Source organism: Dipodomys spectabilis, unplaced genomic scaffold (genome assembly GCF_019054845.1).
Source record: "Dipodomys spectabilis isolate Male_0828 unplaced genomic scaffold, ASM1905484v1 ptg000059l, whole genome shotgun sequence".
NCBI classification, from domain to species: domain Eukaryota; kingdom Metazoa; phylum Chordata; class Mammalia; order Rodentia; family Heteromyidae; genus Dipodomys; species Dipodomys spectabilis.
The window spans coordinates 2400610-2419192 of NW_024870736.1; the positions used below are offsets into that span (position 1 = coordinate 2400610).

The following is an 18583-nucleotide window of genomic DNA, read 5'->3' on the forward strand; positions in this document are numbered from 1 at the left end:
CCGCCCGCTCGGCCCGGTCCGTATTTGAGGCCCGCGGCGCTTCGGACGCTCACACTCCACGGTCTCTGGCTCCAGCCCGGCTGAGACTCCAGGGTAGGTGTGTGGTGCCTTCTGCTCCGGCGCGCGGGGGGCGGTTGCGGCTCCAACTGCGGGGACGCCGGGGACGGGGACGCCGGGCGCCCGAGGGGCGCACGGGGCCAGGGAGCGGGGCCCGGGCTCCCCAGAGTGGGGCGTGGCGCTCGGGGCCGTGACCCCCACGCTCCCGGCTCGGGTTGTCCCGGCTCGGGTTCCCCGCCGGAGTCCCAGGGCCGCAGCGGACGGCGACGGACGCGGGGTGAGTGGTGGGCCGGAAGGTGACGCACACAGGCCCCCCGCCCAGGGGTTAGGCGGCCAGAGTGGGATGGGGGCGACGCGGAGCCGGCCGGGGTGCGGCACCAGGACTCCTGGCCACAGGTGACCACGGGCCCGGTATTCCCCGAACCCCCACCCCCGCCCTGCTCCCCACCCCTCCGCTCCGACCTCCTCCCCCTCCTCGCCACCCCGCAGACGCCGCCTCCCTCCCCAGGGGACACCGGAGGGTGTGGGCCGGTGACTCCTGGCCGCGAGGCCAGGGTCGGTGCCTCGGGCGGCCTGCCTGCCTCCCCCAAGCGCCTTTTCTCGGAATGTGCGCGGGGCTCCGATGGATGGCAGGCCGCCTGCATTCGAAAGGCAGCACTGTCCAGAGCCTCAGGCCCGCGAAGATGATCTTGAGGACCATTCCAGATCTTGTACCTTTTTCCCCCCAATTAAATTCACTGCAGGCAAAATGTACAAAATAGTGTCTTCAAGGCTAAGAAGAAAGTTTTAATTATGCTTCCGTTTGTGCTTGGCATTTGAGTCAATTCCTTCCTCCCTCCCCCTTATTGTTTGTTTTGGAACCCAGGGCCTTATACTTGCTAGAGCTGTACCACCGTGCTATGTTCCTCTCTACCTTTTCTCCTTTAGTGCTCAGGTTTGAGAAGCAGAAGTCAGTGTTCACCTGGTGTCAGGTGCAGGAAATGTGAGGAGAAGCCCGTGAGGTGTAGTCTTTTTTGCTTGGGTGAGAGGCAGTTGTGCTGGCGATGGGAGTGGGCCTGGAGGCTGCCTGCTTCCTTCCTGGCGTGGCTTAGCCTCTTGGGATCTGAATTATTCAGTAAGCTTTGGATCAGATGCTGTGGGCAGGCATGTGGTGCTAGGGCTCACTAATGTGCACTCTAGTTGACACAAACGACTGCTGCTATCTGTGTCTGGGGTGTGTCCCCCTGCTTCATGACTACTTTTGAGTAATTGATGAGGCATTGCCATCATGGGTCATACTCAGCTCCATAAACCAAGTCCACTTGGCTCTCCATCCATAGTTGCAGGTTTTGTACCCTTGGATTGCATTTACAGCGCCAACAGGCCACAATGCTTGCAAATCAACAGCAGATAGAAAATACTGCGGGAGAAGCCAGGTGTGATGATCATGTACCAACCTGAAATCTTAGCACTGGAGAGAGCAAGACCGGAAGATTCAGAGCATACTGGGCTATGAGACCCTGTCTCAAAGTAGGAGGAAAGGAGACAATGGGGAGGAATTGTATCTGTACATATACAGACCTTTTTCTTTGGTCATTATTCCTCAAACAATATGGTATATAACAACTATTTAAGAAGCACTTATTTTGTATTGGGTAAGTCATCTAGAGGTAATTTAAAGTACTCAGGAGGGTGTACATAGGTTATAAAACACTGCATTATTTCATATAATGGAACTGAGCACTGGTGGATTTGGGTACCGTCAGGTATTAATTACTGTTCCTCATATCCAAGAACAATTATTTTTAAAAGTATATAAGCTGGATGCCAGTGGATCACACCTGTAATCCTAGCTACTCAGGAGGCTGAGAGCTGAGGATCATGGTTCAAAGCCAGCCCGTGCAGGAAAGCCCGTGAAACTCTTATGTTCAGTAAACCACCAGAAACCAGAAGTGGTGTTGTGGCTCAAGTGGTAGAGCCCTTGCCTTGAGCTGAAGAGCTGACAGTGCCCAAGCCCAGAGTCCAAGCCCCTGCCCCTCCCCCCAAAAGTATGTAAGACTAATTTCAATCCAAGTTCCTTGATTACACCTAAGTGAATTATGGGCATCACACACCAGTAACAGCAGGATGAAACTAGATCACACAGGATCATTTTTTTTCCTCATAGCTGATATTAAGAGCATACAAATGATCATTGTACAAACCCATGGAGGACCACAGGGCTTATGTGTCCTAGTTCAGTGGACCTGGAATTACCCAAGAAGACACCAAAATAAGCAAATAATTTATATTTCCTCTGTTTGCATGTTAAACCACACACACACACACACACACACACACACACACACACTGCAGAGAGAAAGGTAAGAACAAAATATGAATTCATGTCTCCAGTAACCAATGATTACCACTATGGATATAGTGGTAAGACTTGGCTACTTAGTGGTAATCCTAGCTACTCAGGAGGCAGGGATAAAGAAGACCAGGATTTGAGGCCAGCCAGCAAAAAAATATGATTCCATATCAATCAATAAAAGATTGGCATGGTCGCATGAACCTGCCATCCTAGCCACGTGGGAACAATGGTCTTATGGTCATAAATATGAGGCCCTATCCTAAGAATAGCAAAAGCAATGAAGGATGGGGTATGACCCAAGTGATAGAGCATCTGCATTGCAAGGAGAATGCTCTGAGTTCAAAACCAGTACTGCCAAAGAAAAAAGCATAGTGATTCCTTAAAAATTCTTATAATTTTATCAGTTAAATGATCCATGTGAAAGCTAACTGCTCACAGTTACTGGGAATCAGGTAGGGAAAATAACATCTTAAGGTGAGACTTGTTTTAAAAAGATTGTTCTTTAATAAGACCATAATCTTCACCTTTTTAAAATTTATTAAGGTGAAAGGTGGGACGCATTGCAAGGGAACCACAGTTCCAGCAAAGCTCCAGAACCAATGTCCAGTGGGGACTTAAGGGCTGGGAATGTGGCTTAGTGGTAGAGTGCTTGCCTAGCATGCATGAAGCCCTAGGTTCGATTCCTCAGTACAACATAAACAGAAAGAGCTGGAAGTGGCACTGTGGCTCAAGTGTAGAGTCCTAGCCTTGAGCAAAAAGAAGCTCAGGGACAGGGCCCAGGCCCTAAGTTCAAGCTCCGGGATTGGCAAGAAGAAGAAAGGAGGAGGAGGAGGAGGAGGAGGAGGAGGAGGAAAGTGTGGGGACTTAGAAAGCCATGAGTAGGCATTGAGTGAGTAATGTGAGCTGTGACATAGCACCCTGTTACAGGGTGAATGTTACATTACCCTGTTACATTTGCTGAATGGAAGAAACTAGTCCTTGGACTAGAAAAATTCAACATGGCCCTGTTGTTGCTGTAACAAGATCAGTACATCAGGATAAAGTAATCCATTTAAAGAGATTCTAACTAGCCAAGTTAGGACCATTTGAGACCAAGATGAAGACAAACATTAGCTAATTGAAATAATGGTGTTTATTAAAAAAAAAATCCACATCCATTAATAAGCTTAGATGAGGCAAATGAGATAAGTTTTAAAATGGCACAAGATAATTCAGTGATGTTTGCATTCTATTTAGGATTTCTTTTTAGAACAGTTTGCTTATTGTAAGTTACCAGGGCATACTATAGTTGTACAATAGTTGTACTATAGTTGTACAATGCAGCCTAAAATACCTGAAAACATCAGTCTTAGAACCAGGTTAGGTAATAGAATTTTGGACTGTTTAGCTTAGATACATAGAAACCCAATTAGTATTTCATTTAAAGGAAAGACACCATGCTACAAGAAACTGAAATTTGCTCTTTGACTCAGATCTTGTAAATTCCAGTGAAGGTGGGACTGAAGGCAGAAGGCCCATAGACATGCTTAGGAGTGAATGGGTGGTCCAATCACTATGAACCAGACAGCCTTACTTTCTTTCTTTTTTGTACTTTATTGTAAAAATGCTGTACAGAGGTGTTATATTATATAATCACGGTAATGAGTATATTTCCTATTGAGCATTGTTGCCTCCTCCTTTGTTTTCCCCCTACCATCCCTTCCCTCCCACCTCAACTACTGCCCCCACTCCCAACCGATGTTGTAAAGTTCGTTTTCAACATAGTGTCTTGTACATCTCAATGTTACAATGGGTCATCCTGTATCCTTATTTAAGCATTTTGTTTTTTTCCCTTCCCTTCCCTGAATTAGAGAAGTGTATATACAAGATGCAGGGCACCAACATCAAATACAGTGAAAACAGGGGTTATACCATGGGGGAGGCACATACAATGAAACAAATAAAATTACATTGTACATTATAAATACGTTAGAAATAATAGCAAGAAAGAAAAAAGATATTTGTGTCCTTATCTTGGGGTTCATCTCACTAAGCATCAGCTTATATAGTCATATGTACCTATCTTTTGGCCTTTTCTGTTTGTCCTACACATGTACTAGTTATTTCAAATAAGGAAAACCATGGACCTATGTTTCTTTGGGTCTGGCTTACTTCACTTACTATAATTGATGGAGACATAGAATTCCATTGTGTGTGTGTGAGTGTGTGTGTGTGTGTGTGTGTGTGTGTGTGTGTGCATATATATATATATTATATATATATATATATATATATATATATATATATATATATCACATTTTCTTGATCCAGTCATCTACTGAGGGGCATCTGGGTTGGTTCCATATCTTAGCTATGGTAAATAGTGCTGCCATAAACATAGTTGTGCTGGTAGCCTTAGTATGGCCTGGTTTGTGATCATTTGAGTAAATGCCCCAAAGTGGGATTGCTGTGTCATAGTGGAACTCTGTGTAGTCTTTTGAGGAAACTCCGTACTGCTTTCCAAAGTGGTTGAACAAGTTTACACTACCGCCAACAATGCAGGAGGGTTCCCTTCTGGCCACATCCCCTCCAGCATCCGTTGTTATTAGAGTTCTTGATTCTAGCCATTCTAACTGGGGTAAGGTAGAATCTCAATGTTGTTTTGATTTGCATTTCTTTTACGGCTAGAGAGGTTGAACATTTCTTCATGTGTCTATTGGCCATTCTTCTTTCCTCTTCAGAGAAGTTTCTCTTTAAGTCTTTAGCCCACTTACTTATGGGGGCAGTTTTTTCTTTGAGGATTTGTTGTTGGGGGACGTAATTTTTTGAGTTCCAAGTATATTTTAGATATGAGACCCTTGTCTGTTGTATGGTTAGTGAAGATCTCCCAATCTGTGGCAGGCAGCCTTACTCTCTTACCTTTGTAAGGAAGGGATGCCCACTTAAGATCAATTCAATCCTAGAAGCCATTAAAATAAATCTTGTTATTAAGTAATATTTGCAATAATACCTTTTGGATTTCAAGATTCCCCTTTGGTCCCCTTTCCTCCAGTGTGTGTTTAATTTGTATAGGATGTAAAATACAAAACCTGGGGTGCAAGCTTTGCTATTCTCATTTTAAATCTTTTGCTCTAGAGAGCTTAGCTCTCTTGATTTTTTTCTTTTCTTTTCTTTTTTTTGGTTGGCAGTCCCCTTTACACGACTACATGTCATTGCATTTAGGGCCCTCCTGAATTATCAAGAATAATTTCCCCATCTCCTTAATCATGGCCACAGAGTCTTTTTTTGCCATAAGAGGGAAATTCCTCAGGTCATAGGACATCTTCAGGGCTCTTTTGGAGCTCAGCACAGCTGTAATTGAAAGTCATGCTCTTTATTTGTTAAAATCCTAAAGTTAGGTTCTTCTTTCAGTCTCCTGATGATTCTGATGTTCACTTTTTTTTTCTCTTCAATTTGAACTCAGAGCCTTGTGCTAGCAGGGGCTTTATTGCTGGGTCACACTAGCAGCCCCCGGTGCATTCTTGCTTCCCCTTTTCCTTATTATGTGGATTCCCTCCTGTTCAGGGAAGTTATTGGAAATGTTCTCTTAGCGGGTAAGTAGGAAGTTTTAAAAAATACTTGTGGATGTTATCAGAGCAGAAGGCCCAGCTCATAACCAGCTCTGTAGCATTTGCAGACTTTCTGGCTGATTGAACCTTACCTTCTTCATGTCCTCTCACCTGGTTCCTTCTGGCTCTTTGTGAAATAAAGGACTTCTCTAACAGTATTTCAGACAAAAATTGGTCCTGAGTTAGTGGTCTGCTCCTAGATTGGCGATATCACTTACATTAACTTAATGTGTCCCATTTTAAATTGGGAGTTGTATAAAACTTTGAAGAAAGAAATTGAAGAATACACAAGGAGGTGGGAAGACTTCCCATGTTCATGGTTTGGCAGAATATCCCAAAATGGCCATACTGCCAAAGGCAATCTACAAATTCAGTGCAATGCCCATCAAAATCCCAATGTCATTCTTCACAGAGAGAAGGGAAAATAATCTCAAAATTCATATTGAATTGCCCAGGCTTCATATCAGTCCTGTGGGGGAAGAACCAGTGTTGGAGGTATCACAAACTGTATTACAGAGCCCTAGTAAAAAAACAAAACAGGCTGGGTGCCAGTGGTTCACGCCTGTAATCCTAGCTACTCGGGAGGCTGAGATCTGAGGATCATGGTTCAAAGCCAGCCCAGGCAAGAAAGTCCATGAGACTCTTATCTCCCATAAACCACCAGAAAACTGGAAATGGTGCTGTGGCTCAAGTGGTAGTGCACTTGTCTTAAGCTGAAGAGTTGAGGGACAGCACCCAGGCCCAGAGTTCAAGCCTCATGACCACCCCACCCCCCCAAAAAAAAAACCCAGCTCAGTACTAGGACAAATACTGACCCTAAGACCAGAGTAACAAACTAGAAGGCCCCCAAAGAGGCCCAAACTATTAGAAAGGAAAAGTCTGTTCAATAAATGGTGTTGGGAAAACTAGATAGCCATATGCAGAAGACTTAAACTGGGTCCCTGCCTAACACCTTGTACTAATGTCAATGCAAAATGTATCAAAGACCTCAATGTAAGACTTGAAACTACTATATGAATGAGTAGGGGAGACAATAGAAACTTATTGGCTTAGGTGAGAGTTCCAGGGGTTTAACAAATAGGGGAGAGAATTGACAAATAGTATTACACTATCTATAAAGCTCTGCATAGGGAAAGATATAGTTATTTTTCTCCTCCTCCTCCTCCTTCTCCTCTTCCTCCTTCTTTTCCTTCTTCAGCTCCTTCTTCCTTTCCCTCCCCCTCTCCCTCCCCCCTCTTTCTCCTTTTCCTCCTCCTCCTCTTCGTGTTCCTCATTTCCCCTTCTCTGTCTCCTCCTCCTCCCTTCCTCCCCCTCCTCGCCCCCTCCTCCTTCTTCTCCTCCCCCTCCTCCTCCTTCTCCTCCTTCTCTTCCTTCTTCTCCTTCTCTTTCTCCCCTCTCCCTCCCCCTTCCTCCTCTCCTCTTCCCTCCACCTCCTCTTTCTTCTTCTTTTTGGACTGGAACTCAAACTTGGTACCAGGACTCCAACTCTGTGCTTGATGCTTTCTCTTATTGGCTAGAGCTCTCTCTACCAATTGAGCCATGCCTCCAACACCCAGGATATGGTTATTAAGCCAAAAAAGACGCCGTCAGAATGGGAGAAGATCTTTGACAGCTGTATGTCTGAAAAGGGTCTAATAACCAGAATAAAGGAGCTCAGGAAACTAACCCCCTGAAGATTGAATAACCCAATTAATAACTGGACACAGATACTAAATAGATACTTCTCAGGAGGTATAAATATGAGGAATAGATACGTTAAATGCTCACCATCCTTGGCCATAAAGGGAATGCAATTCTGAACAGCTTTGATATTCAGTTAGAATGGCTATCATCAAGAGCACAAATAACAAATGCTGGTGAGGATGTGGGGGAAAAGGAAGCCTATCAGACTGGTGGTGGGATACATGGTAGGATACATAGTACCACTATGGAAAGACAGTATGGAGATTCCTTTAAAACCTACACATAGAACTACCCTGCTGAACGTTTATCTAACAAATCAGGATACAATAAAGGCACTGCTGTATCTGTGCTTATTACTGCATCATGTACTATAGTCAAGTTATATATGAAGAATGATGTTATGTCATTTGTAGGGAAATGGATGGATCTGGAAAAAAATTACATTGAGTGATATCAGTCAGGCTCAGTGACACAGATGGTGCACATTTTCTCTCATAGGGAAGCTAGTTCTAAACTATAAACATATAGGAAAATATAGGGCCAAATGTATATATATGTGACCAAACTGACTAAAGCATGGTATATGCTGAGGTGGTTTTCAGTGATTTAACCCCTTTGAACAATCAATAGTTTAACAAAATAAATACCAGGAAGCCTAAATATGTCTTGCTGGGAAAGGTAGGAGTTTAGGGGAGAGAGATATATGAGTGGAGGGAGGAATGGTCATATTGTTAAATATTACTATTTCCCTTTTTCATTTAATTTAGAAATGTGTGAAATAGTGTTGAGGTCCCAAAACAGCACCAAAGATTCATGCTATCAATGAAAACCAGAACATGAAATCCTGCGTTTAAGTGATACTGATTTTATTTTAATTATTCTTGCTACTAAAGAAATACTTTCCCCTCTGTACAGTATTTTCACAATAAGAAAAAAAAGAAGAAAACTTTGTTAGGAGACAGCTTGACTTTGAACAATCCAACATACGCATGATGGATTTATCTTGTTTTTCAATGTAGTTGCCAAAATAATAGAGAGCAACACCGAAAAGCTAGAAAACATCTAAGCCAAAGCAGTTAACTTTTGTCTATAAAATAATTGTGAGGGTCTGACTCTTTCAAAGTCAGGCTCACAATGTGTGAAAGTGTATTTGCTTTAGTGTGAACAATAAAACATATAAAAATCAAAAAAAAGAAATACTTTGTTTTTTTTAAGAAAAAATTCAACATTAAAGAGTTATCTTTGATTATTTCTAATGCTAAGGCCAATTTCTTCTATGTTCTCTCTTTTTCTTGTGATTCTGATTTTAAATCTATCATTCCAGACTCGTCATCATGGATCCTGTGCTGGAAGCAAATGGTACCTTTGCCCTAAACCTTTTGAAAATACTGGGCAAAGACAGCTCAAAAAATGTATTTTTCTCACCTATCAGTATCTCTTCAGCCCTGGCCATGGTCTACCTGGGAGCAAAGGGGAATACTGCAGAGCAGATGGCTCAGGTAACAAGTGACATATCTCAAGGAAAGATCAATGCTGCTGGTTGTCTTTGTGCTGGCCCTCTGCATTTCAGATCACCAGAAGGAGCATTCTTGTTGAAAAACTAACCAGTGTGTCATAGGGGTGGGGATGGACATTCTACTCCTGCTGAGCACCTGGTGCAAACACCCTTGTCTGTTAGAGGAGATAGGTTAGTGCTTTTCACTTGGGGCAAGAACTGTAAAGGCATGGCACCTCAAGGCCACCCATGACCCTTGCTGTCTATCCTGTTGCCTCTAATAGTTCCCATTAGTGTACCATTAGGTACCCTAAGCCCTCCCTTTTCCCAAGACTCTAGAGTCATGGGGTCAGTCTTGGCTGGGAGTCTAGGAACAGGACTGAGTCTCTTCAGATGCTGCTTCTTAGGAGCAGATCTTTGGATGCAGAGAGATCTGTAAACTGGCTCAATATAGAAAGGTGAGATAGGGAGGGATGGCTGGAGGACACAATCCTTCCAGAAAGGAGGAAGTGGTGATGTATTCATCTACTAGGGCTCTGTAACAAACAACAGATACTTATTTTCTCACAGTGCTAGAGGGTAAAGTTCAAAATCAAGTAGGTTGGCTCCAAAATTTGTTTTCCCATTGGCAAAGGAAGGATTGAGGGTCTAGCCGGCAGCCATAGTTAAGAGTCAGAATACTGTAACCATGAAGGGGCCAGGGTTTGTAGGGGGTCTTTTCTGCCCAGAGCAAAGTAGTTATACAGGTGAAGGAGTCTCAAGACACTTCATTTTTAATCAGATGCTTCTTTGAGCAGCAATAAAGATCTGCACACTTCTTAGATTGAGTTTAGTGTTTATTCATTTCCTGGAGTAAGGGCTTACGGAAGTTGTGTGTTTTTATTCTGTTTCTGACTTTAGGTGCTGTCTTTCGATAAATGTGGCAATGATGGAGACGGAGATGTCCACCAGGGCTTTCAGTCACTTCTCACTGAAGTGAACAAGACTGGCACGCAGTACTTGCTTAAAGCAGCCAACAGGCTCTTTGGAGCAAAGTCTTATACTTTCCTCTCTGTAAGTCATTTTCGCTGCTTTTCACAAAACACGGTGGGAAGGGTGGAGGGAATGAGAGAGCACAACAGGACTGTGGGCTGAGAGTTCACTAGTGAGCTTCTGTTTGTTTACGTGCTTTCATGTTATTATCATTTAAAAGATTAGAAAACTATTCAAGTCATAGGTGAGCATGTTTTTAACGTACTGAAAGCAAATGAAACCAACACAGCAAGAGGTTTCATTAACCTCTCTTCCATGCACCGTCATTTCTCCCGGGATAAGAGCTTTTATAGGTGTATATCTTCTTGCATATGAAGAGGTTTTATTTTGTGAGGATTTTCTGTGCATGAGCTACTAGGCCATTCATATTGTTTAGTAGTTGGTTTCTTTAATTATTTACACTTCAATCAATACATGTGTATCTACCTTACTAGTACTATACTAGTACCATTATGTGTGTGTGTGTGTGTGTGTGTGTGTGTATGTGTGTATGTGTGTGAGTACCAGTAAACTAAGGGCCTGACATTCATTTGGTGTATTCATTTTATTTTTAGCTTTTTACTTTAATTGGAACTAAGAATCTCATAGACTTTTTGCCCACACAGCCTTTGAACCTTGATCCGCAGAACACAGCCTCCCAAGAGCTAGAATTGTAGAAATAAGCCACTAGTGCTAGGGTAACACTGATTATTTATGAGGTCAAACAAGTTTTCTTATTGAGCATATACAAGCTGAGCATCCCTAAAACCTAAAAATAAATAATATGAAAAACTTCAAAACCTGAAAAATTCCAGAATGTAAACCACCTCCAGTCCTGTGTGTTTTGAATAAGGTATATTCAACCTATATATGTTTTCTGAGTGTTGTCTGCTTATATGTTCTCTGAACATTTTTCTGTTGGGATGTATTCCTTTTTCATACCTTTTTTGTTTCGTTCTTTTGAGTTGGTCTTGGGGCTTGAACTTAGGGTCTGGGTGCCCTGAGCATTTTTGCTCAAGGCTAGTACTCTACCACTTTGAGTCACAACATCACGGTTTTCTGGGGGTTAATGGAAATAAGAGTCTTATAGACATTCTTGCCTGGGCTGGCTTTGAACTGTGATCCTCAGATCTTAGCCTCCTGAGTAGCTAGGATTATAGGTGTGAGCCACCGGCACCTGGCAAGTTTTTCTTTCTTTTTTTTTTTTATTGTGTTTGGGATATCAATCTTTTTTTTTTTTTTTTTTTTGGGTTTAGTCGTGGGGCCTGAACTCTGGGCCTGGGCGCTGTCCCTCAGCTCTTCAGCTCAAGGCTAGCGCTCTACCACTTGAGCTACAGCACCACTTGCGGCTTTTTTCTTTTTGCTTATGTGGTGCTGAGGAATCGAACCCAGGGCCTCAGGCATGCATGGCAAGTGCTCTACCACTGAGCCACCTTCCCAGCCCTCAATCTTTTTTTTTTTCTGTGATTATCATTCATTTTTTAATCCATTTTAGACTTTACATTCGTTGTTTTAAAACTAAGTGATATAAAATGAATGTAGTAAAGTATGAGGTCAAGTATTGGCAAGGTCTGTATAGTAGTGTTTTTTTCTGTTTTGTTTTTAAAAATGTTTTCCTAGCTGGGCATCAGTGGTTCACATCTGTAATCTTAGATACTCAGGAGGCTGAGATCTGAGGATTGTGGTTCAAAGCCAGCCCAGGCAGGGAAGTCCCTGAGATACTTATCTGCAGTAAAACTACCAAAAAAAAAGCTGTAAGTAGAGCTGTGGTTCAAGTGGTAGAGGCTAGTCTTGAGCAAAAAAAAAAAAAACAGCTCAGGGACAGTGTCCAGGCCCTGAATTCAAGCATTAGGACTTGCCCAAAGGAAAAAAAAATTATTTCTCCCCCCCCCCATCCTTCCTTCCTTCCTTCCTTTCTCTTTTTCCTTTCATTTCTTTTTTCTTTTTTCCTTCCTTCCTTCCTTCTTTCCTTCTTTCCATCCTTCCTTCTTCTTTCTTTCTTAATTTCTTCTAGTACTAGTGGCTTATACCTATAATCCTAGCTACTCAGGAGGCTGAGATTAATGGATTATGGTTTAAAGTCAGCACAGGCAGATTTGAGCTCCAAGTAACCAGCAAAAAGTTGTGCTGGACGTGTGACTCAAGTGGCAAAATGAATAAGAAATGAACAGGAGCCATAAGCAAGAAAGCCAAGTGGAAACCTAGGTCTAAGTTCAAGGCCTGGTACCAGCACAAAAGAAGAAACAAACAGAAAAACCTTTTCAAATGCCAATTAGTGAAGTTAGAACAGCATGAACTATGTAAGGAGTAAATGAAATGATCTATGAAGTTCACCTTTACAGTGCCTGAAGCTTACAGAGAAGTCAGAAATGTTACATAAAGTAATAATAATGAAAACCATCTATCTGGACCTCATAGTGACCTTCTTGAGGTGTAGAAACCAGCCAGCTAAGAATCTAGGACCACACAGCTTATAATCAAACAACTTGCATTGCTTGATGCAAGTATTGCATACTTGCTCCCAAGCTGTACTAAAGGAGAAGTGAAAAATCCTATATTATTAGAACGTTCTCAAATGAGGAATTAAATATGTCATAAGCTGTTTTGAAAAAATTTGGCAAATTGTTATGGGGTCTGAGGGAGGGGATTCCACATTCCTCCCGGTGGGATTTTACATCCCACTAGAGTCCACCACCCAGAGACGGTCTTATGTAAAAAGATTAATTTATTGGGGAAGTGGATAGCTGACTAGCCAGGGACGCAGCACAGACTCAGGAGCTGTGACTGTGACCCAAGAAGTCCTCAAGCTGGGGTTTTTAAGGGGTAGGTTACATAGAGTTACATAGATGAGCCATGCAAGGCAGGTTTGGCACATTTTCATTGGTTACAGTTATATGACCTTTAAATTCATTTGCTCTTTTTGGTAAATATCATACGTAATAATTTGGAATAGGCTGCCCATAGTGGGACCACTTGGTGGTGGTCTTCAATTGGTGGGCTTAAGGCCCTGTTACTGAGCCAAGCCAGCAAGGTTACAGAAGCAAAACATAGCAAAAAAAAAAAAAAAAAAACATAGCTTTGAATCACAGGAGCATAGGCAAAACATAATCTTGACTTGGTCAGCATGACTTATACTATCAATGCTATTGACACTATTACAGAAGTTATTTTTATTATAAGCTTCTGACTAAAACAGCAACTTAGTGCAGCTGGTGATGAGCCTAAAGGTTGTCAGCAGCCTTCTGCAAAGCTGCCAGCTTGGTAAACTTGACTGAGGGAGAGATTTCTTTTGCTTTTTAGCAAGGATGGAGAAGGGACAAAAGCTGACTACTGGCAGCCTTTGTCTGGGGTTTTTCTAACTTTCTGCCAATGATATTACAAAATCATTTCACAATGTTGTCAATGAGCTATTGGAACCCATTTCTATTCATTCAAATTTCCTTCTTTAAGCAGGGTACTGGTGACTCACACCTACAATCCTGGCTACTTGGAATTTAAATCTGAGTTTAAAGCCAGCTCAGGAGGAAAGTTTATGAGACTCTTATCTCCACTTAACCTCCAAAATTTGGAAATGGAGCTGTGCTCAAGTGGTAGAATGTGAGCCTCAAGCAAAAAAGCCAAGGGACAGTGCCCAGGCCCCAAGTTCAAGCCCTAGTCCTGGCACATAGAAAAAATTCTCCTTTAATATGGCAGGATTTAGGTAATCATTATTATTTCATAGAATATATCATCAAAATAGTTGAACTATTTTTAAAAAAAATTTTCACTGCAGAGGGTCAAACCCTAACTTGCCTTGAGCATGTTAGGCAAGCACTATAATCCCCAACCCTGAAAAGTATTTTGAGAAACAGAAGCTCAACTAAACAGCCATTCAAATAGTAACTATGAGATGCATAGCTATTTAACTTCTAACATAGTTAAAATAAAATATGCATCTTCCTAGCTACATGATTGTGTCCCATGTGCTATATGGTCACAGGTGACCTGGGTTTGGATGGTGCAGATTTATGTTTTTACCACCACAGGAAGGCATAGTGGAAAGTCTGGTGCAGACTTGCTCATTTCCCCACATCCTGCTAAGTTGGTTGCTGCAGTGTAGGAGTGCAGAGCTCTTGCAGGATTAACCCTCACTTAGCCCCTGCTGTGGTTTATCAGAGCGACACTCCTGAATTACTGCACCTCAGGATCCCCAGTTGCTTCTTTGAACCTCAGCTACTCCCTCAAGATCCAGTAGTCTGTGAAGTTTTATTGATATTGAGACAACTATCTTTGTTCATAAACTAAAATTAAATAGCTCAAACCTGGGATAGTCGTACATATCTGTATTCCCAGCATTTAGGAGTTTGAGGTGGGAGGATTGAGAGTTCAAGGCTAGCTTAGGCCATAAAGAGAGATCTTCTTTTGAGGGCTGCAATGTAGCTCCCTGTTGGAACACCTGCCTAACAGTGCAAGAAAGACCTTGGTATTGATTCCCAACAAAACAGACCCCAAATGACACTGCAAACTGAGCAGTTTTTATGTTTGTTCCTCATACTTATTTGTAAATTACATCTGTAAATTATCAGTGCTTCATTTGTCACTTTGGTACGTAAAGAATATTGTTGTTAATGTCCATTTTCATAGCCTTGCATTTACGTTGTTCTGTGTTTAGCCTTTTAAAGATTCCTGCTACAAATTCTACCAAGCTGAGATGGAGGAGCTTGACTTTGTCAGTGATGCAGAGGAGTCCCGAAAACATATAAACAGCTGGGTAGCCAAAAAGACAGAAGGTAAAAAAAGATATCATTTTATTTTATTTGGGTGCTGGGAATTGAAGCTAGGGCTTAGAGCATGGGGAACACATGCTTGTCCACTGAGCCACACTCCTGGCCCCCATCCTGTTGCTCTATTTTTTTTAAATGCAACATACAAACTTTATTTAACAAAAATAACAGGCACTCATATTATGAGAAAAAAACAACTAGAAGAAATTTTAAACACCTTACAATAACCTACTTGCAGTTACATTTAACTGAGCTCTGTTGCTGTGAAGAATACAGCTCATGGCACAGGTATTGATGAATTTTTTTCAAGTATTCACTGAATAATACCTTTATATATACATATACATTTGAACAAGATTTAACTTCCGATCCCAGATAGACTTCATTTTTGTTGCTCTTTTGGAAGAGGTCATCTAAGGAGAAGAATATGGGGTTCTGGCTCATGGATCATGAAATGAACCCAGCCAGGACTCTGTTGGACACCAAGCCTCCTCCACTCCTCTTCAGACATCAGATGAGTTTTGGGTACTTGTTTAGAAAGTTCTCTGGGTAACATGACATGCGGATACTTGTAGTGCTCATCGAAGTACTTATCTGAGTAGTATATCTGCTGTGGGCCATCTTTCTGGAGTGCAGAGGTGGAAAACGAAGTCTGTGTAGAGAAACCGGGCACAGCTCAGACACACATCTGCTCTCGGCTGAGGAAAAGACTTGATTCTGCTGCTCTATTTTTAGTAGTAGTTTAATCAGTCCCATTGTTGATTACTTCACAAGAACATTAAATATAAACAGGTACGACTTTTTTTTCCTCAAAGTACCTGACAACTTTACACATCTGCTTCTGAAGTATTGTCTGTGACATTTTCTCTAGCTTTTTCTACTGTGCATTCCTCAGTGTGTTTCTGATATCTCTTAATGTTTCATACTCCAGAACAATCCACACTATTTCTTTTGGCTAGTCTTTCTTTCCACAGTGACATAAAGACTTTTGTGTTCTGGTTCTAGAGCTGTCTCTGCAGTGATGCTCAGGCTCCACACCTCTCTTGCCTTGCTGCAGGTGGCTGGCCAGTCCTACTTTACTAATGGTTTCTTTTTTTCTGTTTTGTCAGTCATGGGGCCTGATCTCTGGGCCCGGGCGCTGTCCCTCAGCTCTTTAGCTCAAGACTAGCATTCTACCACTTGAGCCAAGCACCACTTCTGGCTTTTTCTGCTTATGTGATACTGAGAAGTCAAACCCCGGGCCTCATGCATGTGAGGCAAGCACTCTACCACTGAGCCACCTTCCCAGCCCTACCAGTGGTTTCTAACAAACTTCTTATAACTAATTATATTTTGACTCTTACTAGTTTAAGTTGCTTTCATATCTTTTAAAATTATTTTTTAATTAGCTTACCTTATACAGGGAGAATGACTCATCTTTCAAAAATTTAAACTCACTGCTTTAACTGGTACATAAAACAAATTGTGCATACTTATTGAGTACTATGAATTTCCATACATGCATACATCATGTAATGTTTAAATCATTATGAACACAATTACCTACTGAAAGTTTTAAAAAAATGTTATTATCTTCGAATGGTTGTACAAGGGAGTTTCAGTTTAGCATGTCCATTTATGTGTATAGTAATCTTGATTAGAATCATTCCTTTCATCATTTCTTTCCCCAACTATTCATTTTAAAAACAATCCTTTAAGTTTCTTTCTTTACGGGTACAAGTTTTTTCATTCAAGTTCATGTGTTATAAATTCATCATGTAAATATTAACATCTATGCATTCTTTTTTGTGTTTTATTCAAACTGGTACTTTTTAAAAAATTTTTATTATTTTTTTTTATTGTGAAAATACTGTACAGAGGGGTTACAATTACATGGGCAAGATAGTGAGTACATTTCTTATCAAGCATTGTAGCCTCCTGCTTTGTTTACCCTTCCCATCCCTTCCTATCCTCCCCCCCTGCCCAATCCTCCCTCCCCCCCAAGTTGTAAAGTTTGTTTTTGACATGACAACTTGTACTTCTCATTGTTGCAACAGGTCCACCTGTATCCTTATTTAAACGACTTGTTTTTCCCCTTCCCCTCCACAAATTATACCAATATCAAATACAGTGAAAGCAGGGGTTATACTGTGGGGGAGGGACATACAAAGCAACAAAGAAATAATCTTATAATTGCATTAGAAACAAATGCATGAAAGAAAAAAACATTTAAAATACATATTTTAGGGTTAATTTTCCTAACATCACCTTATCTGACCTTTTCTGCTTGACTCATACATATACTAGATATTGCAAATAAGGGAAATCATGGGACCTATGTTTCTTTGGGCTTGGCGTATTTCACTTAATATAATTTTTTCCAAGTCTTTCCATTTCCTAACAAATGGGGCAATGTCATTCTTTCTGATGAAGGCATAGAATTCCATTGTGTATATATACCACATTTTCTTGATCCATTCATCTACTGAGGGGCATCTGGGTTGGTTTTCCAGATCTTAGCTATGGTAAATAATGCTGCAATAAACATAGTTGTGCTGGTAGCTTTAGTGTGGTCTTGATCAAACTGGTACTTTTTTTTAACCACAATTTTAAAGTTACTATTTCTTTTTGCTTTATCTTTTTCTTTTTCTTTCTTTTTTTTTTTTTAAAGGATATTATCTCCTTCTTGTGATGGTAAAACTCTTCATCCGTGTTTTTTTTTTTTTTTTTTTCTGTTAGTCATGGGCTTGAACTCAGGGCCTGGCATTCACTGACCCTGAGCTTTTTTGCTCAAGGCTAGCACTTTATCACTTTGAGCCTTAGCTCTACTTCTAGTTTTCTGGTGGTTATTTGGAGGTAAAAGTCTCACAGATTTTCTTGCTTGGGCTGGCTTCTAACTGTGATCCTCAGATCTTAGCCTCCTGAGTAGAATTACAGGCATTGAGCCAGTAGTACCTGGCTCTTCCCTTTTCTTAATTATGCAAGGAAATGGCCCCTTTGTGCCATCTTTAGCAAACGTTTAGCTAAATGGCTCTTTAATTCTTCCTTTCAGATAAAATTACAGAGTTGCTGTCTCCAGCTTCAGTGAATTCAAACACCAGACTGGTTCTCGTGAATGCCATCTACTTCAAAGGAAACTGGAAGTGTTCATTTGACAAAGAGCGGACCGAGGAGAGGCCATTTAAAATCAGCAAGGTGAATATTGTGCAGGAACACAGGGGACTTCTGGACATAGTTCCCTTGCTTGTGTTGCTTTCTGACACTCAAGAGCAGCCTGCCTTCTTAACCTATGCTTTAATCTGGACTTGGCAGTGCAGCAGCTGGGACTGCCCAAGCCTTAGGGCCTTTCTCCATTTATATGTTACCACCAGTGGGAGCACACTTTTGGTCAATCTACTCTACTGTCTCTGGCCTTACAGTTGTCTATGTATCTGTCCACAAGGCAAATCTGATGAGGTAGTTATCAGGCTTACTTTAGATCTTTCTAGGCTCCTCAAAGCTTTTGAGATAAAGTTTAAACTTTAAATGTAGTGAGCAAGACTCTGTGCGCTCAGAACCTGCCCAGTTCTGCACATTCCCTGAGTCTTGACACATTGCTTTCTTCCCAGTAGTATCTGCTATAAGCTCCATCCAGGATTGGCTCCTCCTCCCAGCTGTCACCACATTACTGCTG

General features: G+C 41.6%; 1 protein-coding gene and 1 long non-coding RNA gene across 3 annotated transcripts in view; one reads left to right on the forward strand and one right to left on the reverse strand.

Annotated features, from left to right (window-relative positions):
- The window catches only part of Serpinb6 (serpin family B member 6), a 22461-nt gene continuing 3878 nt past the window's right edge, over window positions 1–18583 (forward strand). The window contains exons 1-5 of one of the 2 annotated variants that reach the window (XM_042680317.1): window positions 1–93; window positions 8987–9161; window positions 10058–10210; window positions 14820–14937; window positions 17963–18105. In XM_042680317.1, coding sequence (XP_042536251.1) covers window positions 8997–9161; window positions 10058–10210; window positions 14820–14937; window positions 17963–18105 — 579 coding nt within the window. In that variant the 5' untranslated portion in view covers window positions 1–93; window positions 8987–8996. Of the gene's footprint in view, window positions 94–393; window positions 454–8986; window positions 9162–10057; window positions 10211–14819; window positions 14938–17962; window positions 18106–18583 lie in introns of those variants that run through there. The other variant, XM_042680316.1, reaches the window with a different exon arrangement.
- LOC122108398 overlaps window positions 14934–18583 on the reverse strand; it is a 24667-nt gene continuing 21017 nt past the window's right edge. The window contains exon 2 of the long non-coding RNA XR_006147569.1: window positions 14934–15583. This is a non-coding gene — a long non-coding RNA (uncharacterized LOC122108398). The remainder of the gene's footprint in view (window positions 15584–18583) is intronic.